The sequence below is a fragment of the Thamnophis sirtalis genome, unplaced genomic scaffold (genome assembly GCF_051295495.1).
Source record: "Thamnophis sirtalis isolate CommonGarterSnake01/CBP01778 unplaced genomic scaffold, rThaSir2_p1.2 scaffold_15, whole genome shotgun sequence".
NCBI lineage: Eukaryota > Metazoa > Chordata > Lepidosauria > Squamata > Natricidae > Thamnophis > Thamnophis sirtalis.
In genome coordinates, this window is record NW_028261395.1 from 11,671,061 (window position 1) to 11,697,947 (window position 26,887).

Genomic DNA, 26,887 nt, shown 5'->3' on the forward strand with positions numbered 1-26,887 from the left:
CCTATCACCCATCTCCTCCCACTTACAGCTGCAGTACTGTACTTTGTGGCTTGTATCCTTACGATTTATATTGATTGTTTCCTGATTGCTTATTTGTACCCTATGAGTATCATTAAGTGATGTAGCTTATGATTCTTGATGTATTTTATTCTCCTTATATTCACTGAGAGCACCTGCACCAGAGACAAATTCCTCGTGTGTCCAATCACACTTGGCCAATAAAGAATTCTATTCTATTCTATTGAATTGCCAGCCAATAAACAAAATACCAGGTATTTGAATTAGTTTTAATTTTAAAACTGTCTGATGACTCAAGTCACAAACCCAAGGAAGCTAATTTTACTCTGGTTTAGATATTTTACAGAAGAAATATTTCAGATGAGACCAGTTCAAAAAAGAGAATCGAGATCTGACTTGCAGGGTTCAAAAACAAGCTGGGGAGAAGGTGGAACTCCTCAGAGAAAACAACCAATACAGAATCAAGAGTTTGGAGAAAGAACTCAATAATGTAAACAAGGAAAGCCATCATCTCCACTGCAGAGTTCAGGAACAAGCTGCGGAGGATCAGGAGCTTCTCAGGGAGAACCGAGCATTGAGGGAACAACGGGACAGGTCAGAACTACCGTCTTTCCCTGAAAATAAGCCCTAGCCTGACTTCTTTGCAGTGGGCTAATATAAGTGAAGGGGTGGGCGTGGTCAGCACAGGAGGCAGCCCTTCTCCCAGTCATGGAGGCTCCGCCCCTTAATTATGGCCTGTGGATCAGCTGAAAATCTGGAGCCCCCATTAAGCTTCATTATCATTCTTAAGAAAACAATTATATTTGATTCTTTTCTTCTTCTTCAATCCCCAGAAAAAGGTGTCTGCAAGTGTCACCAGAGAAACAAATTGAAGATGTGGAGGCTGATATCATCACGGTGGAACCGTACATACCGGAACCCATCTACCCCAACATCACCTTAATTGATGGGCGAAGGATGTCAGATGTTCTGCCTTGCATGACAATGTGATGGTTGGTAAGTGTTTGTCAGTTTTTCTTTATTTTTCTATTTTAAAGGCATTTTGTTATTGCTGTTTTTATTTAATTCTTAATGCCTTTTGTTCTTTTGCATTTCTTGCTTTGGGGTTTTGTGTGGGGGTGGTTGGACTATGGAAGCTAACAGGAAAGAAAATTAGGAGCCTTTAGCTTTAATTTGGTTGCTCAGTTTTATTTCATTGTTTTGTTTCTTGCTTATTATTTCATTATTATTAAAATATTCAATCTGTGCTTCTTTTGCCCCAGGACAAATTGTGGCCATGGGTGCAATTCCAGCCATCACATTGTTGACCCAGGACTGAAAGTCTGACATTGTCTTCCATCAATAATGGTGATGTTGGGATCGATGGATTCCGGTATGGAGGTTCCACAGTGATAGAGACCTCCTCCTCATCTTCAGCTGGTGGTTCTGATGACGCTTGCAACACCTTCAACACAGAGGCCAAACAACACATAGATTCCAAAGATGACCAAAGTCATTTTCCAGGGTCTCCAAGGAAATTCTGAGGGTTCTCACTGGATGGCCACACGAGTTTAGTTTCTTCCATTTTGGAACGGAATTGAAGGGATTAAAAAAAGATTTTGAAGGGTATTCCAAATCCTGATGTATATTTACATTACAAAATAAATTTAAAAGAATCAAATCAACTTTACAAAAGCATTTCCTCTTCAGTTCTTTCCTCTTTGCACCTTCTGACAAGTTATGGGGACCCCTGGATGGCAACTTTGTGTGTCCTTGGGGTCTATGTCTTCATTGACCTCTGAATATTTGTTCACCTGGGCAAGTAAGTTGTTCCTGATCAGGGGAGTGGCATCACCACAACCTGGGGAGCCCTGGGGCACTGAAAGCTGCCCAAAATATTGGTGGAACTAACAGGAGAAAGTGTAGACTCCCTCGGGGCTGGAAGGGTCCTTGAAGGTCTTCTAATCCAACTCCCAATTTTTTCTTGAAAATCTGGAGCCCCCATTAAGAATTATCTTTATTATCATTGTTAAGAAAACAATGTACCAGTCAGTTATATTTGATTCTTTTTTTCTTCTCTAATCCCCAGAAAAAGATGTCTGCAGTGTCACCAGAGAAACAAAAGGAAGATGTGGAGGTTGATATCATCACTGTGGAACCGTACATACCAGAACCCATCTACTCCAACATCCCCATCATTGATGAGCAAAGATGTGTGATGTTCTTCCTTGCACGACAATGTGATGGATGGTAAGTGTTTGAACTAATTTGATCGTCGGGTTTTTTCTCATTATGATGATATTATTGTTATTTAATTCTTAGATGGATTCTATTCGAGAGGCAGAAAAACCCAGCTGACTGCAGTCAGTGGGCAACTTGGAGGCTGCAAGAAGTGAGTGGATGGAGGACATTCAAAAGAAGAGTCCTAGCTGAAGGGAGAGGATTTGGGGTCTCTTAAGGTCACCTGGGGTCCTTGGTTGCTTTGCATTGCCTACTTTGGGTTTTGGGTGGGGATGGCTGGCCTTGAAAGCTAAAAAGGAAGAAGAGTGGGAGCCTGGTAGTTTTATATATTAATTTGGTTGCTAAGTTTTATTTATTATTTCTTGCTTACTTATTTTTTTAAATTAAAATATTAAATTGGTGCTTCTTTTGCCCCAGCATGAGTAGCTGCAGTGGGTGAAATCCCAAAACAACTGGAGCCCAATTTGGACCCCATCGGCATTGACAACCTCACCATTAGTCAATTGCCAAAGGCCGCCTTCCTTGGAACAGTTGACATCCAGTCCGAACATCTGGCTGACTGTGTGAAGAACCACAATTCCCCCCCCCCCCATGAGGCAGGACCTTGACGTGGTTGTGGGCCTTGTGTGCTCTGAGGAAGATTAGGGCTACAACTGAGGTTCAACCATACTGGACAGGACTCATGAGAGGAATCGGACAAAGAGTGCCTCTCCCATAAACAATTGTCCACGTAAAGAAGGACCGTGCCAGGAGTTCAAATTCCTGGACATCTGGTGGAAAATGACTTGCAAGACTCAGGGATGATGGCTGAGCATCCAGGACTGGCAGCTGCTGAACAACTGGAAGGAAAGTGTTTTTCTGACTCTCCCCAAGATGACATCCAGATTCAGCAGGGTTTTTTTTCCCTGCTTAGAGATTCCTGGTTCCCTCACCTGAACTGGTTCTTTTCATTTTTCTTTTTATGTACTTTTTATGTAGTTTTATTTAATTTTTGGGGCTTGTTTGTAATTTGTTTTACATTTTTTGAGGTTTTGACTAAAATAAAAAATTGATTAAAAAAAGAAATGATATGAGAAAAAGTACAAATGAAATCTTAATGAAAGATTCATATTGCAGCTGCCATTCGTTCGTTTATGAAATAAGAGAGCTTGTTAAATCCTACCGCTAAAAATTATCTATTTTTCTACTGGATTTTACTGATGCACTCTATTAGGAAATCATATTGTTCTAAAAGCTGGATGGTATTTTTAAAGCAACATCAAAGTAACTTTGTCTAAGAGTTGGTGTAAATGTTGCATCACAAAATCCTATTTCTTCAACTATCCCGCCTGTATTAATGACAATATAGAAAACTAGATGAGCAAGGACCAATTGCTATTCATACCTCCTCAGTTTTATGAGGCATTATCTTAATTAATAAACTTAATTATCAGGAAGTACCATAGTTAATATTTTGCTGGGCCAAGGTATATCACCAGCATTCCCACAAACTATTGAAGAAGTGTAAAGATGTGTGCAAATAAAATATGGCATCAGGCTAGAAAGGGGAAGATCCTGAGTTCTAGTCTCACCTTAATCATCAAAGCCAGCTGGATGACTTTGGGTCAGTCATTATACCTGCCAACCTCACAGGGTTGTTGTTGTGAGGGGAAATAGGAGAAGGAAGATGTGTTTGATAGATTGACTGCCTTGAGTTATTTATAAAAATAAAGGAATAGTAACAAATAAATGACCTTGGGGAGAGAAGGAGATGCTGCTGCACAGGGAATAATCAGATAAGGTGGGCGAGCCCCCAGGTGCATAACTGGCACAGAAAGAACTCAGAAAGGACCCTCCCTCATTTTTCAGGCTTTCAAAAGAGTTGGTGGGAGATTTGTACTTTCAGACTTGCAAGATTCTCTTATGTATCCTTCCAATAAAGTAGAGTTACATCATTTGGTCCTATTTCCTAACTGGTATACCTGCGAGGTGATGGGGGGACTTGCTACCTTGTGTGCCAGGTGAATCTGGCCAGAGCCGGATCTGGGATCTCAGATGCGGCTGCTGCAGACTTTTGAGGTGCTTCTTCTTGTTTTCCCGCATCTTCTGAAGAGGGGTGACTTTCTCAGTTGGCTGTAGTGGCTTTTCTGCACATGATAACTGTGGTCCATCTCAGCCACTTCATGCTGCAGACTCTGGAGGTGCTTCTTAGTGTCTGGCAGAAAGTTCCTCGCCTCTTTGAGGTCTTTCTCAGAGTCAGCCTTCTCTTACTTGAGATGGACACTTGGCTACTAACCTCATGCAGTTCTTTGTAGAGTTCTTCAATGTATTTCACCAAAGATTTGTTCTCTAGCTCTAACTGATGGCATGATCTTCTGCAGATCTTCTGTTGTGGTCTTAAGTTGATCCACTTTCTCCTGGACAGCTGTCCTGATCTTTCATCCACTGATTGTCTTTCTGGAATTTCTGGGTCTGAAAGTCAAAGGAGCCTCTCAGTTCATCAACCTGGAAGTTAGGACCATCAGTGGTTGTGTTGATTCCATGGGGTGAGAGGCAGCCCTGATTTCGTTTTTTCTAACCTCTCTCTCTCTCTCCCCTCACCCTCCCTCCCTCCCTCTCTCTCATTTTTTTTAACTCTGCAAAATTCTGGTAACTAGTTTTTCAATAAAGTTGATTTTGTTCTTGGAAACAGGCCATGCTATCGCATCAGCCCTTTTGTGTGGTGCCCTTGAGCATTAGCTTTCAAAATAAAGAACATTTTGGTTCCAACTCAGCTGCCAACTATTTCAGTTCTGTGATATGCTCCGCCATTAACTGGTCCCTGGAGTTTTGTCTTTTATCACTATGCCAACAAATCTCAGATGTATTTGTTTCTTCAGCCACAGGTGCTGTGTATTCCCTCTGGGGTCAGTTTCAAGCATGGAGACCCCAAATCTCTCAATTCTAGATGATGGCTTTAATTCGATATCTGCCCCTGTTATTATGAATCACACAGGGATTATTTCCCTTTCATTTCCCTCCAGAGAATTTCCCAACAACCTTTGAGTCCAAGAACTGGTTGAATTATCCAGGGATCCCTCCTGAGAGGGAGAATTATGATAAAAGTTTCACTCTGCTCTTTGGCCAAATCCTCCAGGGGAGACTTTGGGTAGAGAAATAGGGAGTTTTGGGACAGGCAAGGTCTGTGCTCTTGAATGTCCATCTCTCTCCTTTCCAGATGAAGCTGAGTGTTTCTCTGTGTTTGAATCAGGAAAGCAACTGGATCATATTCCACCTTGTGAGACTTCTTTGAATTCTTCTAATTCTTCTTTAGAAACAGGAAGGGGATTGATTGATTCGCCCCATGAATGATGGACCTCCTGCTTCTGCTTCTGATGCTGCTTTTGTCCCATCCAGTCTCTGGGAAGCTGGGAATGAAATGCCCGCAGAGTTTGGAGCACCAGGATGGAAAACGACCACAGAGCTTTTACAGCCCAGGAGACCATCTCATCGGTATAGTCGCCACTGGAAGGGAAAGACTGCATACAAACTTGCTTTTCAACGTGGCTCCTTCTCTTCAGTTTGTTTTTCATGATCCGTAAGTCATTCAGGGTGATAGAGTTGCACTCCCTCCATTCTAACAATCTCCTTCTTTTCTGTTTTTATTTTTCATTTATTCCTATATTGGGGATTGTGTCTAATTTCCTCAATGATTTTGATTTTCTTGGTTTCTCTCTCTTGTCTGATTTTGTGAAAGAAACTCAAATCGAAAAAAAGGCCTGGAAAAAAAGCTGAAAGGGCTGCAGATTATTTTCCTCTCTCAGTTCAATCCTTGAATCATGAATTCTATTTAAAGTAGTGGTGGAACCAGTCGTAGTTGTCATACCTCAGCCCATTTCCATATTTGCATAACTGATCATTGCTTTTGGATCAATGTTGGCTTAAGGTTCAGTAGGCTTTTGGAGGCTTATATATTTTTAAAAAGTATTTGTTGCTGCCCATTATAATAACATTTTTTTTTACAATAGGGATGTTTATGGTTTTCCAGATGGCTTAATGTTCATTTTCAACATTCAAATGGTCAACAAGAATTCCCAGCTCCTGCACAATCTCACACTGGGCTACAACATCCATGACACCTATTTGAGCACTTTCCGCACTTCAGATGCCTTGCTGGACATTCTCTCCACTGGAGAAGCCAATGTCCCCAACTACGGCTGTGGAAGGAAGGAGAACCTTCTGGCTCTACTTGATGGAGCTCTCAGGGACATCTCCATCCAGGCATCAACATTAGGAGGCACCTACAAAATCCCACAGGTTTGTGTGGGTTTTTCTCCATCTGGTAGAGTGAGGGGTGGGTGATGGTGGGTGAGCAATAGATGCAGTCATGTCTTCTCCATGGAATCCAAGAGCTGCTTTTCTCCATATTAGCAAAAATTTCAATATTTTACCCCTTTATGTTCATGGTGAGATTAATCATAAAAGGCCTGAAATGCAAGCAATTCATTCTACCAACTATTTGATTGATCAAAAAATATCCCTGGTTGTTGGGGTCTCTATTGGCATCTTCATTTTCACATATAAAAAAGTTCTACAATATCCAGTCGGATTGAAGTCGGCAATAGTAGCATTTTATCTGATTAAAAAGTGGAATAAAAAGAAGTCTAGCAATTATAGGCCAAACTGACTAGGAGATATTGTGGCTAAACTTTATGCCATGATCCTCTTAGTTAAACTTGAGAAAAATACATTCCTTGCAGAAGAACCAGAAGGTTTTAGGTAGTGAAGAGCTATATAGATTTTATAATAAATATTGCATGTCAATAATCTAATATTGCTAACAATTTGTCTTAAAATCTCTTATCTATATCAGCAAACTAAAACAGAGTTTGTTGGCTGTCTAGATGTTATTGCATTTGTCATAATTAACAGAGAAATATTATATAGGAAATTGATTGCCCTCAAAATGGAGCTCAGCCTGTTGGCCCTGATCCAAGCTCTTTCTCCAGGTCCTTGTTTAAGAGGGAGGTTTGGGCTCAATGGAGCCATGAGAAGAAGGATTGATACTTACCAAGGTGGAAGGGAAGGATGCATATTTGAACCCTTGTTAATCAGTCTAGATATTGACAACCTACTTCAACGAATGAAGGATCCAAAAACAGATGATAAATAAATGTTATTTCATTGTTTGACAAAAATTACTAAATTAATGGACCAGCGAAATGCAGTGCACATAGTATACAGTACTTGGATTTTAGAAAGGCTTTGACAAAGTAAACCACCATCTACTTCTTCAAAAGCTAAAAATATGTGGGATAGACAGCATCACCCCCAGATGGACTCAACCTGTGGTCCTCAACGGAACTACGTCTGCATGGAGGGAAACAAGCAGTGGGGGACCCCAAGGTTCTATTTTAGGCCCAGTACTCTTCAACATCTTCATCAATGGTTTGGATGAGGGATAGATGGGGAACTCATCAAATTTACAGAAGACAGTAACTGGCAGGAATAGCCAATTCCCCAGAAGATAGGCTCAAGGTCCAGGTGGATCTAGATGGACTTGAACCCTGGGCCTAAGAAAATGAAATTCAATGTAGAGAAAAGTAAAGTCTTACACTTAGGCTAGAAAAACCAAATGTACAGGTACAGATTAGGTGAAACCTGGCTCAATAGCAGTAACTGTGAGAGGGATCTTGGAATCTTAGAGGACAATCTCTCAAATGTGAAGTATTGGTACTGCTTTATAATGTCATGGAAAAACCACCCTTGGAATAGTGCATGGATGGAGAACCTTTTCAGCACCAAGGGCTCTTGTCAGGGACGTGATCTGGAAGAGGAGTTGCCCAGTGTGCATGCACACTAGGCAGATCCTCTTCCGGTTTCTGGCTTGCACGCGTGCAATGATCAGTTGGCTGGTGCGCATGCGCTTGTGGAAACCAGAATACCACCTCTTCCAGTTTCTGGCACTGCAATGCACGCAAATGCCAGCTGATCATTGTGCAAACATGCGCACCAGAAACCCAGAAGAGCAACAGGCAAGGCCGCGCATGCCAGGCAACATGGCTTTGCGTTCCATTTAGCTCGAACTAAGAAGCTAAGGCAGTGAGCACCATTTCCCCTCCTGAGGCCTCCGTGCATCCTGGGCCCCCAGAAACTCTCTGCCAGCCAAATGCTTTTTTCTTAATTTTGCAGTTTCACTACGTGGGGCTTGCGAAGGTAAGGCATGAGCTCAGCCGGCGGGTGGCCGGGGTGATTTGGGTGGGGTACCCTCATGGTCCCACGTGGGTCGGATTAATGGCTTCAGTGGGATTTATCTGGCCTGCGGGCCATAGTTTGAGGACCCCTGGAATATGGTCTCTTTCTTGAGCAGAGGGTTGGACTAGAAGACCTCAAAGTTCCCCTCCAACCATTTTATTTTGTTATAACTTCTGTTATAGGTACATATGTTTAGCATGCTAAGTACCTATTGGAATGTGCTGATTTACACTGTGATATTATCATACTTAAACTGGGTTCTTTTCTCATAATAATTATCTGATAATAAATCAAGCTCAAAAGTTATGGTCTTTGGGAAATGACATCCTAACCATAGATGGTCAGCCAATAGAGCAAGTAAGACAAGACCTTTCCTTACCTGGGGTAGTTTTCTCTGAGACTGAATCTTGGCTCCCTCATCATCAAAGGAGCTCAGTTAGATCGAAGACATGAGTGAAAGTGGTGCTTAAAAGAAAACCTCATACCTCTCCAGCTTCCTCAGCCCCAATTATTGAAGTATGTGAGGCCAAGGTTTCCCCCATGTTCTTACATCAATCTGATGTTTGGGGCTTCAGAGAGAAACCACCAGCAGAACCAACCCAATCCCAGCCGCTGAGGATTATCTTGGGGAGGACAAAAGGACTCTAGCTGCTGCCCCTCAGAGCTGATTTGGGAATTTTCACAATTTCTGCTTTGCCTAAAATCAGAAAATATGGGTATTGGCATAAAATTTAATCTATGGAAACTGACAGACTCAGAAAATTGTGGCTGTTAGAACAGAGAAAACTTCAATTAAAGACCAATCTTGGATTGTACAACTGACAAAGAATCCACAAAGAATCTGGGCCCTAGAAGCATTAAAATATGCAGGAACCCTCAAAATTATAGTAGGCCGTTTATTGGAATAGAATAATTCAGTTGGCATTTGCACATGTTAATCTAATTGAAATAAATTGTAGGGGTGAGATACAGTAATATGATTTACATTGTTTATAGTTTTTTAATTTGTTTATTATTTTCCGCTTTTATTATACAATCTTGCTAATATTCTGTCTTTAATATTTTAAACAATGTCTAATTCACAAATGATTCTAATGCTTTCCTGAGAACAAGATTGGTTTTATTAAAATCTAATATTGTGGACTTGATCTGACCCAAATATAACACAGCATTCTTCATTGTGCAAGGATTTTGAATGCAGCTCAGTATCTGATAAGTCCAGTGAAACTCTGAAGATGAGGCTACGGATTATCAGCTTTTATTTCTGGAGAAAGCAAAAGACTGGACGACCTTTTGGTCTCCCGCCTTAACAGAGCAGGCAGAGAGAGAAAAACAGGCCTACACCAAAAACTTTTCCAAATATCTTACAGCTCACACAGCTTGCACAGAACGTCATTGCTATAGAAACACAAATTGATATCATGTGAATTTCATGATTTTTCTCAGTGCTCTGAAAACAATGGACTTTAGAAGGGAAATGAAATACATTTTCTGGCGTATAACTCAGAGCTTTGTTAGGGAATGCAGAACTTACATTTTAAGTTACAAACAAGGCTCCTTGGCAGAATCCACATTTTACTTTTCACAAGACGTTACTTTGCTAGGCTAAGGTTGGCAATTCGCCTATAACCAGGATGGCGAACCTATGGCACACGTGCAACAGGTGGCACGCGGAGCCATTTGTCAGGGCACGCAAAGTGTTGCCCTGTTACCTGGCAGGCACGCATGCCATTTCAGTTCAGCCTTTTTAAAAGCCATTTTTCGCCCTCCCTAGGCTCCAGAGGCTTTACAGGAGCCTGAGGATGGCGAAAACAGACCACCAGCCCCCGAGTCCCTGAAGCCACCAGAGTCCAAAAAAAGGGCCCTAAGGGCAAACTGGACGCTTGGGAACAGACTTCCGGTTCGCTCGTAGGGCAGGTTTAAGCCCTCCGGAGCCTTCAGGGACATTCAGGGGGCTTCCCTGAAGCTTTGGGAGGACTAAAAATGACCCTACGAGCAAACAGGAAGTCCCTGAAGGCTCTGGAGGACTAAAAATGACCCTACGAGCAAACTGGAAGTGACTTATGGTTTTCTTGTATGGTCGTTTTTCGTCCACCGGAGCCGTCAGGGAAGCCTCCTGAGTGCTCCTGAAGGCTCTGAAGAGGTTTAACTGGCCCTATGAGCAAACCGGCTGTCACTTCCATTTGCTCATAGGGTCGTTTTTAGTCCTCCTGAGGCTTCAGGGAAGCTCCTGAAGCCTCCAGAGGGCCTCCGGGGAGGTGGGGGAGGCTGTTTTCACCCTCCCCAGTCTCCTATAAAACCTCTGGCGCCTGGGGAGGGTGAAAAAAGCATGCAAAAAAGGGGGGTCATAGCTGTTATGCACGCATGCACGTTGGCGGGGAGGTGTCACACATTGCAATATGGGTATGGGTGCAGCATGCCTGCGCACAACCCCCCCCCCTGTGCTCCCCCGCTTATGGCAGGTGAGCCAAAAAAGGTTTGCCATCGCTGGCCTAGAAGTTTTATCCATGCAACTTTGAGAGCAACACATGCAGCACTCAGGTCATCTGTTAGTCCAGGGGTGTCAAACTCAATTTCAATGAGGGCCCCATTGTGGTTGATTTTGGAGGCCATGGTGGGCATGCTCTCACTGCTGCTGTGCTCACTCTCCTTGGTTGCCAATGGTGTGTGCAGGAGGGCAAAGTGTGTGGGTCAGAGGGAGGCCCACTCTCTCTCCTTATGAGACCTAGCTTTGTAACCAAAGCATCCTCAATGATAGGATGGGAGACCACCAGGAGAGGTCAGGAGAAGGGGACAAGGGGATGGTAAAAGGCAGCAGCGCTGCTGGAAATCAAGTGCTAAAGCAGAATTTACCTCATACCTTCACTCTCTCTCCTTATAATCTCCTTCCTTCCTTTTTGTTAGCTCCCCTCTTCATTCTTTCTTCCCCTCTTTTCCTCTTTTTGCTTCCTTGCTCTCTTCCCCTCTTTCCTTATTTTTCTTGGTCTTTCCTGTCCCGACTGGGATGCTCCAATGCAAAAGGGAAAACATTCCTTGCCTAATGATCAAATGGCAATTTTGCTAGTAGTTTGTGGCCACTGAAAAGACTGAGAACAAACCAGGCTCAGTTTATTCCACGCTTGCATTTCATGAGAGAAAGTGTGCTTCAGCCAGCGCACCCAAACTGCTGCCAATGGTGTGGGCGACAGCTGAGTAGGGAGACAGGTTGTGTTTGTACTTTCATCCCCATTCAAGCAGGGCCTCTCATTTCCTCCCTGGCACAGTTGGGGCATGCAGGCTGCTGCCACCTAAGCACCATGATTGCCCCCTCCCCAGCCAGCCAGCCCAAGCGGCAGTGGGCTCCACAGGACAGGCTCTCATTTCTGCACTGGGGCAGAAAACTCTGGTGGGCTGGAAGTGAGTGTGGATGGCCTCCCCCCCCCCCGATGCTTCCTTGCTCAGTTGGAGGCTTTCTTCAGCCTTCAAACAGTTGCAGGGTTTTTTCTTTCCTCCCAGGTTGGTGCAAGAGGCTTTCCAGGGCCAAAATGGGGGGGGAAAAACCCTGCGCTTTCTGCACCCCATTTTGGCCCTGGAAAGCCTCCTGTACCAACCTCAAAGAAAAAAATAAAAAATAAAACCCTTGCAACTGTTTGAAGGCGGAAGGAAGCCTCCTACTGAGCGAGAAAGCACTGGAGGCCCAGACCATTCATTCCAGCCCACCGGAGTTTCCTGCGCAATGTGAGCACATACACACACACACACACACACACACACACACACACACACTCATGCGTCCCCCGCCCTGGCCCCCCACAAAGGCCCAAAAACCAGCTGGCTGGCAGGAGGTGCGCCTGCATGTGGATGTTAGTGGAGCTGGGCTGGGGTGGCTGGTGTGCCGGGAAAGGACGCTCTGCATGTCACAGGTTCCCCATCACGGCTCTAATCCTTTCAATTCCTTTTCCAGATCAATCGTTTAAGTGCTTCAGAGGCTCTGAGTGATAAAAACAAATTCCCCTTTTTCCACCACATGTTCCCCAAAGAAGGATTCCATTACCCAGCAATTGTCCAGCTGCTCCTCCACTTCAGATGGACCCTGATTGGCCTCTTTGCTTCAGACACAGAAAAGGGAGAGAATTTCATGAGGACTTTTACTCCTGTGCTTGTCAGGAATGGAATTTGTGTGGTTATATCACAACTGTTCTCAACAACTGGATATACTGCATACCTCAGGGATTCCCTCTCTAAGTGGAGACAAGTCAACGTCTTTGTTCACTTCATAGAACTTGATTCCATTTTGGAGAGAATTCTTCCTTTCCATTTAACTTTTATGCGTCTGCCAGGACCCATTGAGGGGAAAGTCTGGATCCTCACAAGTTTTACAGGGTTCGAAATAAACAAGCACAGACTTCTCAAATACATCCATAGTATTTGGATGTTTGGTTATCAGGAAAAAGAAAGGCCAAAAGATTCTACCTTTGAACCCTTTTTATTTGTGGAAGAAAAGTTTCAAGATCATTATTTTCATTGTTCTCTTTCAAAGAACGCCTTTTCTGTCAAAGACCGCAGAAGATGCACCCAGAAAGCCCCACTGGAGACCCAGTGGAAAAGGGACAGAGAAAGGGGCCCAATTGACTACAGCCATTACACTCTCGCGAAGACTCTGGCCCAGGCCCTGAATGCTGCATATTCCTCCAGATCGAGGAGGGGAAGGAAGGAGGGAGAAAAGATCTCGGGGTCTCCAAGGCTGCAGCCATGGCAGGTAAGAGGATCCAGATATGGATCCATTAATCTTAGATCCTTTGGAGAAGGGATCCAGAGGAGAAGGAGGGGAACCATCCCAACAGATCTGGCCAATTTAATTATTCAGGGAATTAATGGCTCCAAAGAGTAGATACCATGGCATTTTTATATTTAGCACTGCTAATTGGAAAATGCTGTATTCTTTTCAAAATAAATTCCCGTATTTGTGGGTTTGTGATTAGCCTGGTGGAATTCCACCTTCCTTCCGTCCCCATTGCAGGTGGGTCTGTGTGCAGCTGGACAGGCAGCTAAGCCCCCCTATTCTCCTCCAATGAAAGGGAGCCTGGCGTGGATCTAGATGCTTTATTGGGAGAAGAGGGCAGGTGAAATTGAGGAGATGTAAAGAGTGGAAATCAAATAGAAAGACGGGATAGGCAGCATTAACTAACAGCCAGGAAAGAAGCAGCTGGAACCTCTCCAGAGATGCTCCGTGTGAGGGACAGAGTTTGTCTCTGGATGACCAGGGGTCTCGGTCACAACGGCTGCTTCCGTCTTCTCCAAAGGCTGACAGAAAATGGAGTCTGGCTTCAGACCTTATAGTTAGGCTTATCTGCCCCCGGCCACTGGGTGGGGCTAGAGCAACAACAGCACAACAGTTACCATATTTTTCAGAATATAAGATGCACCTTTTTTCCTCAAAAAAGAGGCTGAAAATCTGGATGCATCTTATACATCCAATACAGCATTTTTTGCCTCCCGAAGCCCCGCCCCTTCACCAAAATGGCCGTGCATACCCTTATGGAGGCTTTCAGAGAGCTCCTGGGGGCTGGGGAGGGCAGTAATGAGCAAAAAATTAACCATTTTTGCCACCCGCAACCCCCACGAGCACTCTATAAGCCTCCATAAAGCTATGCATGCATTTTGTTTGCACAAAATGGGCTTGTTTTTGAGAAAAATAGGCCAATATGTGCTCATTTTTGCCCTCCCCCTAGGAACACTTTGCAAATCCCACCAAGGCCATTGATGACTTTTTAAAAGGGGGGGGGGCGTTTTCACAAAAACAGGCTGTTTTGGGAAGGTTTGCAGAGTGTAAAAACTTTCCCCCAACTCTTGGAAAGCTCTTTAACTGGTTGATGAAAATTACATTGATCAAGTGCTGAGCCAGCAGAAACAAAGTCTTAGGTGCTGCAGATTGTCAGCGATTTCCTTCTCCAGCACATGGATAAATACACCTGGAAACATCTACCTATCTACCTACTCTCTCTTTCTCCCTCTCTCCCTACTGTATTTCTCTCTCTATCTCTTTTTATTTCTCTCTCTCTATCCCTCTACCTACCTACCTACCTACCTACCTACCTACCTACCTACTTTTTTAAAAAAAATGTGTCTTCAAAAGCTTGGTGCGTCTTATACTCCGATGCATTTTATACTCCGAAAACTACAGTACTTTTTGTGGCATGACAACCTTTATAAATTAGGAGGATTCCCTGAGACCATCTAGCCCAACCCCTCCTTTCTGCAGGAATCCCAGTTCAAGCTTCTCTGACTGATGGCTGCTCAGTCTTTGCTCTCAGACGATCCATGAAGAGGAGACTGAACTTCTCTGCTTTACTGGCTCAGCTCTAAAACAGCTCATCCTTTTATCATATTTTTTCTGTCATTCAGTTAAAATCTCCTCTCTTGTAACTGAATTCACTTTTTCCAAGTCTGACACTCTGGAATAAGAGTGAGCAGATCTTACACTCGTGTGTAACAGGAGTCAGTTATTGGAAGAGGGTTGTATCCAGTGGTGGGATTCAAATCTTTTTTCTACTGGTTCTGTGGGCATGTACTGGGTGGGTGTGGCTTGGTGGTCATGTAACTGAGTGGGCATGACTTGGTGGTCATGTGATTGGGTAGACGTGGCCAACTTGACATCACTCACGTCAAGAGGTACCTTGCCTGGCCTCTCCTTGCATCAACAAGATACAATTTCCCTGTCTATTTATTTACTACTAATGAACATCCAAAATATACAATTTATTCCTATGTATATATGCCATATGTGTACATACATATTACAAGGTATAGTGTGTGTATAGGCACACAAAAAGATACGTTATCTACTTTATACACTGTATGTGTATGTACACACACACACACACACACACACACAAACACAAACACAGAGCTCTTCTAAAACTATACACATTCAACCTCACTTATTGCGTTTTTAAAAACACACCCAGAGTCCACTTTCTGCCACACATTTAACTATCACTTCTGCGCATTAGAACATTACACAGGCCTTCAGATGTTCTTCCCTAGCCTGCACATGACTGTTAGAGCCAGGAGATGTCATGGATTGAGTAAAATGTGGCAAAGCTCACTTAACAATGCTCTTGCTTAGCAACCAAAATGTTGGACTCAATTGTCATAAGTCAAGGACTGTCTCTGCCTTCCTCTGCATGGCAGCCTTGTCCTAGTAAACTCCTTCCCTTTTCTGGCAATTTTCCTCTTTGTTAGAGGCACCAAAATAATCCAGAGGATATAAGGTCTCCAGCTGGAGGAGGGGGTTGAATTAGATGGCTTCCAAGGTCCCTTCTGACCCTACTAGAGCAGGGATTGGACTAGAAAATGACCCCCAAGATCCCTTCCAGCCCTTTCAAACATTGTTGTGCTGTTTGAAAGAGTCTTGTGAAGCCATGGTTTGTCTCCTTCCTTCCTCTCATTTTCTCTCTTTCCCTCCCTCCCTCCCTCCCTCTCTCCCTCCCTCCCTGTATCTATTGACCCATCCATCCAACTATAACTCATTCACTTCCACCTCCCTCCCTCCCTCTCTTTCTTTCCCTTCCTTCCATAGCTACATCTTTCTATCTCTCCTTTCCTTTCCTTTCTTTTCCTTTTCTTTCTTCTTCCTTTTCTTTCGTCCCCTGACTCTCCCTCAGACTCCCAGGAAGGGAGGGAGGGAGGGAGGGAGGGAGGGGGGTTAGGGAAGGAAAGGAAATGGGAAAGAAGGAAAGGATAAAAAACAGTGGGAATGGGAGGGGAAGGTAAGGTAAAAGGAAAAGAGAAAGGAAAAGAAAGGAAAGAGGGAAAAGGTGAAGAATGGTTGCTGCTGGAGTCGTTGGGAGCAGCCTGAGGTGAGCAGACCAAGACGAGAAGGAGGCCACAGCAAAGGCAGCCAAACAAGCTGGGCTGCATGGACATGTGGTTGAGGCAAGGGAGCCAAAGAGCAGCTGCAGCAATGACTCTAAGGCTCCAGCCGAGGCCTGCGAGGCAAGTAGTGGTGGGGCGGACACGGCCAGGCAGAATTTTTACTACCGGGGGGGGGGGGGGGCTGAACTTGCTGAATCTCACCACTGGCTGTATCCTCCCTTCCCCAACCGAGAAATTGTGTCAGTTGGAAAAGGGGCTCCCAGACTCCTCCTGATCTTCAGCTCTTCTCCTTGCTGTCTTTCCTCAAGGCTAAGAGCAGCTCCTTTGATCTCTTCCTTGGCTTCATTGTCCTTCCCTGAAGTTCACATAGATTTTGTACAAATTCTCCTCCAACCTCGGTGCCTGCAAGGGGACCTGGTCCTTGAGTTGGGGTCTCCCCAAACCAGAACATTCACTTCAGTGGTGGGTTTCAATTTTTTTAGAACCTATTCTGTGGGTGTAGCCTACTTTGTGGGTGTGGCTTGGCAGTCATGTGACTGGGCAGGTATGGCCAACTTGACATCACTCATGCAGACTCAGTCACATGACCACCACCACCCCCAAGCCATGTGGCAATTTTGTTTTGAACTCCTATGAAGGGGGGGGGGGACCTTTCAAAAAAAGACAACTGGAGGATTAAGGGCCGAAATTAGGGAGATCGGAGAAGTCACAACAGAGAGGAATCCAGTAGAAAGCTATCACACATTGGGGAAAAAACTTTGGGAGATCAGAGGAAGCAAGACAGAGAGGAATCCAGTAGAAAGCTATCACACGTTGTGGAAAGAACTTTGGGATATCAGAGGAAGCAAGACAGAGAGGAATCCAGTAGAAAGCTATCACATGTTGTGGAAAGAACTTTGGGAGATCAGAGGAAGCAAGACAGAGAGGAATCCAGTAGAAAGCTATCACACGTTGTGGAAAGAACTTTGGGAGATCAGAGGAAGCAAGACAGAGAGGAATCCAGTAGAAAGCTATCACACGTTGTGGAAAGAACTTTGGGAGATCAGAGGAAGCAAGACAGAGAGGAATCCAGTAGAAAGCTATCACATGTTGTGGAAAGAACTTTGGGAGATCAGAGGAAGCAAGACAGAGAGGAATCCAGTAGAAAGCTATCACATGTTGTGGAAAGAACTTTGGGAGATCAGAGGAAGCAAGACAGAGAGGAATCCAGTAGAAAGCTATCACACGTTGTGGAAAGAACTTTGGGAGATCTGTGGAAGCAAGAAAGCGGGGAATCCAGGAGAAAACTCCTGAGCTTGGATTTTTTGGATTTTGGATTTTAACTTTATTTATATGCCGCCCTTTTCCCTGAGGGGACTCAGGGCGGCTCACAATCCAGGGGGAGGGAAAAACAAAACAAGATACACACATAAAGACAATCCATCATTAAAAAGCGCAACAGTCATACTATTTGGGTGGGGTTGAAGTCTTTAGCCCCAGGCCTGTCGGGACAGCCAGGTTTTTAAGGCTATGCGGAAGGTCTGGAGGATGGTGAGGGTAAGAATCTCCATGGGGAGTTCATTCCATAGGGTTGGAGCAGCCACCGAGAAGGCTCTCCTCCGGGTAGTTGCCAGTCGACATTGACTGGCTGATGGAATTTGGAGGAGGCCTAATCTATGGGATCTTATTGGCCTAGTGGAGGTAATTGGCAGTAGGCGGTCTCTCAAGTACCCAGATCCAATACCATGAAGGGCTTTAAAGGTGAAACAAGCACCTTGAAGCGCACCCGCAGATCAACAGGTAGCCAGTGCAGCTCGCGGAGGATAGGTGTTACGTGGGTGAAACGAGGTGCACCCACGATCGCTCGCGCGGCTGCATTCTGGACCAACTGAAGTCGCCGAATGCTCTTCAAGGGCAGCCCCATGTAGAGCACATTACAGTACTCCAGCCTAGAGGTCACAAGGGCACGAGTGACTGTTGTGAGAGCCTCCCGTTTCAGGTAGGGACGCAACTGGTGCACCAGGCGAACCTGGGCAAATGCCCCCCTGGTCACAGCTGACAAATGGTGTTCAAAAGTCAGCTGTGGGTCCAGGAGGACTCCCAACTTGCGGACCCTATCTGAGGGGCGTAATATTTGACCCCCTAGCCTGAGAGATGGAACACTTGGCCAATTATTGGGAGGGAAGCACAGCAGCCACTCGGTCTTATCTGGATTGAGTACAAGCTTGTTAACCCCCATCCAGTCTCTAACAGCCTCAAGGCCCCGGCTCATCACGTCCATCGCTTCATTGAGTTGGCACGGGGCGGACAAATACAACTGTGTATCATCCGCATACTGGTGGTATTTTATCCCGTGCCGTCGAATGATCTCGCCCAGCGGTTTCATGTAGATATTAAAAAGTAGGGGGGACAGGACCGAACCCTGTGGCACCCCATATGTTAGGGGCCTAGGGGTCGATCTCTGCCCTCCGACTAACACCGACTGCGACCTGTCCGAGAGGTAAGAGGAGAACCACCGTAAAACAGTGCCTCCCACCCCCACCTCCCGCAGTCGTCGCAGAAGGATACCATGGTCGATAGTATCGAAAGCCGCAGAGAGGTCAAGGAGCACCAGGATGGAGGCATGGCCTCCATCCCTGGCTCGCCAGAGATCATCGGTCAATGCGACCAAAGCGGTTTCTGTCCTGCAGCCAGGCCTGAAGCCAGACTGGAATGGATAGAGATAACTGGCTTCCTCCAAGGACCGCTGGAGCTGAAAGGCCACCACCTTCTCAACAACCTTCCCCACAAAGGGGAGGTTGGAGACGTGGCGATAGTTGTTAAGAACATCTGGATCCAAGGATGGTTTCTTCAGGAGGGGTCTCACCACCGCCGCCTTTAAGGCGGGGGGAAAGACCCCCTCCCGGAGGGAGGCAGCAACAACCGCCTGGATCCAGCCCCATGTCACCTCCCTTCTGTTAACAACCAGCCAGGAGGGGCACGGGTCCAGTACACATGTGGAGGCACCTACAGCTCTCATGGCCTTGTCCACGTCCTCGGGGGTAACAACTTGAAAATCAATCCAGCGATGACCTACCAGAATATCCCTTGGTGCCTCGGCTGGGTCCGCAGAATTGGAGTCCAGGTCCGCCCGAAACCGAGCAACTTTATCCGCGAGAAACTGGACGTAGTCCTCAACCCTGCCCTGCAACGGATCACCCGTATCCCTCCTATTTAGGAGGGAACGGGCTATCCTAAACAGGGCGGCTGGGCGCGACTCAGCGGAAGCAATCAGAGTGGCAATGTAAGTTCTTTTTGACGTCCTGATTGCCCGGATGTACTCTCTGATGCAGGATGTTAAATGTGCTCGTTTCGATTCGGATTTACTGGATCTCCATTGGTGCTCTAGGCGTCTCTTCCGGCGCTTCATCTCCCGGAGTTCCTCGGTAAACCAAGGGGCCCTCCTGGATCCACTGCCTCGGAGAGGCCGTAGCGGCGCAATCCGGTTAAGAGACTCCGTCGCTGCCGAGTTCCAAGCAGCAACCAGAGTCTCCGCCGGACTGCGGGCGAGGGTATCAGGAATAACCCCAAGTTCCGTCTGGAATCCCAAAGGGTCCATAAGTCGCCTGGGGCGGAACCACCTGGTCGGTTCCTCCTCCCTACAGTGGGGGTTTGGTCTCCAAAAGTCAAGCCTCAGTAGGTAGTGGTCTGACCACGACAGGGGTACGATCTCACTACCCCTCAGACCAAGATCACAAGTCCACTGCTCCGAGAGAAATACGAGGTCGAGCGTGTGACCCGCCGAGTGAGTTGGGCCCCGAATTACTTGGGTCAAGCCCATGGCTGTCATGGAAGCCATGAACTCCTGCGCTCCATCAGAGTGGTCACCGAGCGAGGGCAAATTGAAATCCCCCAGAACCATGAGCCTGGGAAACTCAATTGCCAGCTCGGCTACCGACTCGAGGAGCGAGGGGAGGGCTGCTGCAACGCTGTTGGGAGGCAGGTACGTTAGCAGCAGCCCACTTGACCCTTGAGGTCCAACTTCACCAGCAGGGACTCACACCCGACAAGCTCCGGAGCAGGGATCCTACGAGGTACTAGAGACTCTCAGATAACAATGGCCACACCCCCACCCCTTCCTTGAGCTCTCGGCTGATGGAGCACCTGAAAACCCTCTGGGCACATCTCTACGAGGGGGACTCCTCCCTCCGGGCCCAGCCAGGTTTCAGTAATACATGCCAGGTCTGCCCTCTCATCTAAAATTAAGTCCCGGACGAGAGGAGCCTTATGAACTACAGACCTGGCATTTAGTGACAACAGCCTGAGACCAGGGTCCTGATTACTCGCGCCATCTGGCCTTGGAGTGGGACTCATAGGGCTGGAAGGTGGGATCTCTGTGACGTAGCGAGCCCTCCTTCCCCGTAATGGCCAGCCCTAAAGCAATAGCAGTAGCAATAGCAGTAGACTTATATACCGCTTCATAGGGCTTTAAGCCCTCTCTAAGCGGTTTACAGAGAGTCAGCATATTGCCCCCAACAACAATCTGGGTCCTCATTTTACCCACCTCGGAAGGAGGGAAGGCTGAGTCAACCCTGAGCCGGTGAGATTTGAACCGCTGAACTGCTGATCTAGCAGTCAGCTGAAGTAGCCTGAAGTAGCAGTCAGCTGAAGTAGCCTGAAGTAGCCTAAAGTCCCTGCCATATCTGCCCCTCCCTGTTAAGACCGTAATGCTCCGGCCCACTCCCATGTCCGTAGTTCCATCAACCACCCCTATGGCTCCCGCATTCCTTAACAGGCCCTCCGAATCAGACACACTCATTTGTTCACCCAAGCAGTCCCCACGTCCCCACCCAAGCAGTCCCCACCCAAGCAGTCCCCACGTAGTAATTAAAACACATAAAATACAATAATAATAGGATAATAAAAAAGGTGGGATCATTCACTCAATCACATGCAAATCCCATACACTCACCATACCAGTTAAAAAATTGTGCAACCGTGCGAGGTTCGTACCAGGCTTATATCAAGATAGGAGAGGAGGTCTTAATGATCTTAACCTTCTCCTCTGCAAAGTCCAGTAAAGAGGACACGGTCCAAAGAGGGCTGTTCCGCCCCTCTCCCTTCCTCTAAGTCCCAAAAATGCACCCAAGGCCAAAGGTTCAAAGTCCGTGTTGAATAAGGTGGTTGCAAATGGAGGGGGCAGGGCGTAAACGCCAGATTTTAACAAGCAAGAGCTTCGCAGTCTCACCCCCTCCAGGTCAGGATGTAATCCAAAACAAAAACCAACAACGGTCCATAGAAGGTATATAGATGGTATGCAGGGGAATGCCTTGTCTTCCCCCTCTCCTATAGGCCTGGGAGGGTCCAAAGTCTGGGGGCGGCTGGAACAGGTTGAAAGAGAGGGGGGGTGCATCGGTTGTTAAGACGTCGTAGATCATAAAGTACTGCAGGGGGGAGGGGGAGGCTCGCGAAGGTTCGCGAAGGACGCAGCGATGGCTACACGCCGAGAGTAGAATCCAGTAGAATCCAGTAGAGCTTGCCTCTGCTGTCTGGTGGATAGTGCCGCTGGACCTGTCCAGCAGGTGGGGGTGAGCGTGGAGCGACAGGGCTGGGGCAGGCGAGCAGGCGTTTGGAAGTTACGTACGTCCAGGTCCATTTCACCATCCGGTTATCCCGATCCGATGAGAACTGGCAGAAACCCACCACTGATTCACTTCCTGAGATTCTTACAGCTGCATCTACCTTCTTTCCATGAACGTCTCTGGGCTGACTCAGATTCTGTTTCCAGTTAACTACGATTTTGAGTCATTTTCACAAGTAAATATATCAAGTTTGCTATCCCTCATCTTTTTTACAGTCCATCATTCATGTTCTTATATGAGACTTTATTGTTAGTCAAGTCCTAGTTGCTAAAAATCAGATATTTTTCTACTGCTTTTTACTTATGCGCCCTTCTCTTCGTGGTAATCATAAATATTGTTTCTGGAAACTCTTATAAAAATTTTTATTCAAAAAGGTAAAATAAAACTATTACAATGATAAAACAAAAGTAGACAACACATTTTTTAAAGGTGCATTAAAAACAGGCAAAAACATGCATATTTCCCCCCCTGTTGAATACAATATAGCTGTAATAGTTTCTCCTTCTTGCAAAATAGCCCCAATATTATAAATTACACATCTATTTACAACTACGTGACTTGTCATTTATCTGCTGTATATAAAAAAAGTAGTTAACAGGCAATCCAACAATAGTCCTTCGGGATTGGGCGGCATATAAATGTGCCTAATAAATAAATAAATAAATAAATAACTAAAATACTGTGTTATCTGCTGTTGTATTTAACCCACAGAATATTTACAGGGGCTTCTTCTCTACTACAGACCACCACATTCATTACCTCTGATCCATCCAGAATCTGCCCAGGGTTAAACAGCTTTGGTTGATTCTTAATAAGACATTTCCTTAAAATTTTAATTAGGATCTTTCTCAACAACTGCTTCCCATTCCCCAAAGTCATGGGACCTCCTGAAAATGGAAACATGACGACTCCTAAACTCTTTGTTTTCCAGTTAAATATGACAAGTTCATTCCCAAATCTCCCTCAATCTTCTTGAAAGAATCCGTTTCATCAGTCATCCCTTCTGTCCACTTTGAGTCTTCAGGGTCCATGGCCTCTCCAGCCATCTCCAAGCAGCCTGCCTTCAAACCAGACTCCTCCTTCAGGGATGCCAGCAGCAAATTAAATTCCAGTTCATCCAATCCATCCTATTCAACAATTGTTGCGTGCTTATGATTATTGCCTTCAAGTTGATTTAAAACCATTGTTATTTTATCAAATTTTTTAAATGAAATTTAAAATAAAGTTTCAAATAAAGCTTCTAAGTTGAAAGACTTTATATTCTTTAAATCACATTAAATTAGCTTACTCTAAGATCGTATTAATTACCGTATTGATGACCAATGGCAAATTATAATCCATCACCTTCAGGTTTCATAGGAAAGATTAAAAATTGTTAAAAATTATTTGAGTAATATTTTGAAGACAGTTTTTATCCATTTAGTTCTCATACCACCCCTCAAGTTTCCACAAAACTCACAAGATTCTTTGTGAGTCCTTTATTGAAATCCAGTTCTATCACCAGAGTTCCCATAATCCATTTATAAAGTGTGATGATATGTGAGAATGACTTTTGGGATGAGGAGAAGAGAGGCTGCCTAGGGAGGGATCAGATAAGAGGGGAGAATCCTGCAGCTACATAATTGGAGAGAAAGAAATTCAGAAAGGATCCTCCCTAACTTTTCAGGCTCAGAAAAGTGTTGGTGGGAGATTTGTTCTTAAAGATTTTAAATTTTTTGTTAAAGTCACATTACAATAATTCTGCTATTAGCGCATCTGGAGGTGTTTTCCATCAGCATTGCAAGGGAGAAGATTAGCCTGAAAGATTTCTTCTTGATCAACCCATCCTTTCAGGGAATCAACCTGTTGTTTTCAAAGAGTTTATGGATCATCTTTTTTTTTGTCTGTTCATTTTATTTGTCATCTGCTCTAGAATGTTCCCTATAATTGACCAACTGGGTGGATTATATTTTCTTTATATTTTGTCAGTATGTGATTGACAAATTTTTCTCAATTTTTTTCATTCACTTATGAAGATATTGGCAGTATTTGTACCCTATTTAACCATATTTGGAGATTAGACAATTGTAGAAAAAAGATTCAATGTGGGATAAGAAACAAAGTTTTCTGTTTTTCAAATTTCTGGATGTTCCCATTCTAGTTTCATCCCTTTCTGGAGAAGAATGAATTTTGGAATATTTCTGACTTTAAACTGTACTTGGACCAAAATGGAAAGATAACAGCAGATATTGGCATTCACGGCTTCTTGGTTCTCCCCAACGAACATCCCAGGTTAGAGATTCTGGCGTATTTTGATAGACAGAGATTTTCTATCAAAGAAGATGCTCTTTCACAGCTAAAGTTGCTCAATAAGGTGGGAGAAATTTTGGTGTCTTTTCTCTGTTTCCCAAAGCCTGAGGTCCCATTTCAAGTGGGCAAAACCTCTAGTCTCCAGGGTGGTTGGCCTTCCATGCCAGTTGGTGTCATCTAATGGAAGTTCTTCAACAGATGGGACCTAAGTGGAAGGGCTTTGCCCTGTTTTATGGAAACCTTTCAAGATCTTACTGGTCAGAGGTTTCTTTCTTCATCAGTTTTATTCTATATTAAAAAATCTAATGGAATAAAAGTTTCCTAAATCTTTTACATATGTCATCATACTTAATTTTTTTTCAATTCAATCTGTTAATAAAGTTTAAAGTAGAAAAGTACTTTATTGTAATATTAAATACCAAAATCAAAAGGGAGGAAGTAAATGAAGAATCTTCCAGTTGTTCTCCCTCTTGCATCTGTTTAAAAGTAGTCAGTGATTTCATATTTACCTCAGTGAAGACCAGAGGCTACTTGTCTCCATCCATTTCTCCCTCCATTTTCCATGGACGGAGAATCCTAACATCTTTTCTTTGGCATTCCTCATTTTTCTGCTCAGTCTCTGCCTCAGTCCAACTGTGTGGAAAATTGTCATCCTGGATTTGTCAAGAGGGCTCGAGAAGGAGAGCCAGTTTGCTGCTATGACTGCGTTCCTTGTCCGGAGGGGACCTTCTCCACTCAGGAAGGTGGGTCACACTGAGGAAAATGGGAGGCTTTGTGGAACTGGATCCATCCAGAACATTTTCATGAAAGTGCAAGTTAAAAGACAGATTGAAGTTCACCAGTTTTTTTTTTATTTTTAACCTGAACAATTTATTATTTAAAAGGAAGTAAGTAAAAAAAAACTTTGAAGGGGCTGGGAAGAGTTGGGAGGAGGAGGTGGAAGACTGAGGAAGCTTTACTACTATTTAAGGAAATATCTCTTCTGCTTTTTAGTTTGGACTTGTGCTGCTAAATTCACCTTTCTAGGAACATCCAAGTTCTTTGAAACTTGATGAATTGTTTTAGGTCCACCTTCTGAAAGATCTTGCAATTCACTGTACATTGAATCTTCCCCTTGAGGATCACTGAGAAGGTGTCACTGGTCCATAATGTGGTGCTGTGGATAGTTATGGAGGGAACTCATTACGCAAATATTCTGCCAGTCATGTAGATCAATAAATCAGAGACGAGCTGGAAGGGGCCTTGGAGATCTTCTACCCCTGCTGAAGCAGGAGAATCTATACCATTTCAGACAAGTGACTGTCTAATCTCTTCTTTAAAACATTCAGTGTTGAAGAACCCAAAACCTCTGGAGTCCAGCTGTTCCACTAGATAATTGTTCTAACTATTAGGAAGTTTCTCCTTAATTCAAGATTGTTTTTAAGTGTTACAAGTTACTGTAGGAGTACTCCAAGTCCAGTATATTAACTGCCATGTTGCAGAACTCAGGATGTTTGCCTAAAAAGATTATATGATTCATTACTAATTTCTAGTAATGTAGCTCCCTATGAAGATTCTACACATTGCACAGGAAATAATTAACATCCTAGGACTTCCCTCAACTTCAAATACCTAGTTATATATATATATTAAAAAATATCCTTCTTATGCTCTTTTTAATGAAATCATTAAGAAATACTCCTTGGAAAATGTCCATGGTATCAGTTGTTATCCAAAGAAGGTATTTACTGTAAGATAAAAGGACAGAATATTAAAGAAAATTGCTTTTTGGTTTCTCAGATGCAGAAAAATGCACCAAGTGTCCAGATGACAAATATCCAAATGAGGGCAGAGTCCAATGTATCCCCAAAGTTATGGCCTTCCTGTCTTATGAAGAACATCTGGGCATCATCCTGGTCTCTTTTGCCCTGCTCTTCTTCCTAACTACAGTCCTTGTTTTAATTATCTTCATTAAATATGGAGAAACTCCCATTGTCAAAGCCAACAACCGGGACCTCTCCTACATCCTCCTGGTCTCCCTCCTGCTTTGCTTCTTGTCTCCTTCTCTCTTCATTGGTCAACCAAGAAAAGCCACCTGCCTTCTCCGACAAACGGTTTTCAGCATCATCTTCTCAGTTGCCGTTTCTTCTCTCTTGGCCAAAACCATCACGGTGGTGCTGGCTTTCCTGGCCACAAAACCAGGAAACCGAGTGAAGAGATGGTTGGGGAAGAGCTTGGCCAACTCCATCATCCTGTCTTCTTCTGCAGTCCAAATTATCATCTGCTCCATCTGGCTGGGAGCTTCTCCCCCATTACCTGACTCTGACCTCCACTCCCAGCCTGGAGAGATAATCCTGCAATGCAACGAAGGGGCCGTTCTCATGTTCTACGTCACCCTCAGCTACATGGGCTTCCTGGCTGCCATCTGCTTCACGGTGGCTTTCCTGGCCAGGAATCTGCCTGGGGCCTTCAATGAAGCCAAGCTGATCACCTTCAGCATGCTGGTCTTCTGCAGCGTCTGGGTGACTTTTGTGCCCACCTACCTGAGCACCAAAGGGAAATACATGGTGGCTGTTCAGGTCTTCTCCATCCTGGCCTCCAGTGCTGGTCTGCTGGGCTGCATCTTCATCCCCAAGTGCTACATTATCCTTCTGATGCCAGACCTGAACACAAAGGAACAGCTTACAGCCAGAACAAATGTAAAAGCATGA

The 26,887-nt window shown here is 44.7% G+C and overlaps 1 protein-coding gene across 1 annotated transcript; it reads left to right on the top strand.

Annotated features, from left to right (window-relative positions):
* The first annotated feature begins 5,416 nt into the window (after positions 1–5,416).
* LOC148042463 (vomeronasal type-2 receptor 26-like) lies at positions 5,417–26,887 on the top strand. Its single transcript, XM_087702400.1, has 6 exons — positions 5,417–5,794; positions 6,225–6,513; positions 12,395–13,189; positions 24,049–24,261; positions 24,814–24,940; positions 25,977–26,887. The coding sequence occupies exons 1-6, from the start codon at positions 5,565–5,567 to the stop codon at positions 26,885–26,887; spliced, it is 2,565 nt and encodes an 854-aa protein (XP_087558526.1). The 5' UTR covers positions 5,417–5,564.

Bases quoted from the DNA above. Each gene is read 5' to 3' on its own strand.
- LOC148042463 (XM_087702400.1), top strand. From the start codon at position 5,565: ATGATGGACCTCCTGCTTCTGCTTCTGATGCTGCTTTTGTCCCATCCA. The intron at 5,795-6,224 runs GTAAGTCATTCA...TTTTTACAATAG, and splicing joins CAGTTTGTTTTTCATGATCC to GGATGTTTATGGTTTTCCAG. The intron at 24,262-24,813 runs GTGGGAGAAATT...TTTTCTGCTCAG, and splicing joins AGCTAAAGTTGCTCAATAAG to TCTCTGCCTCAGTCCAACTG.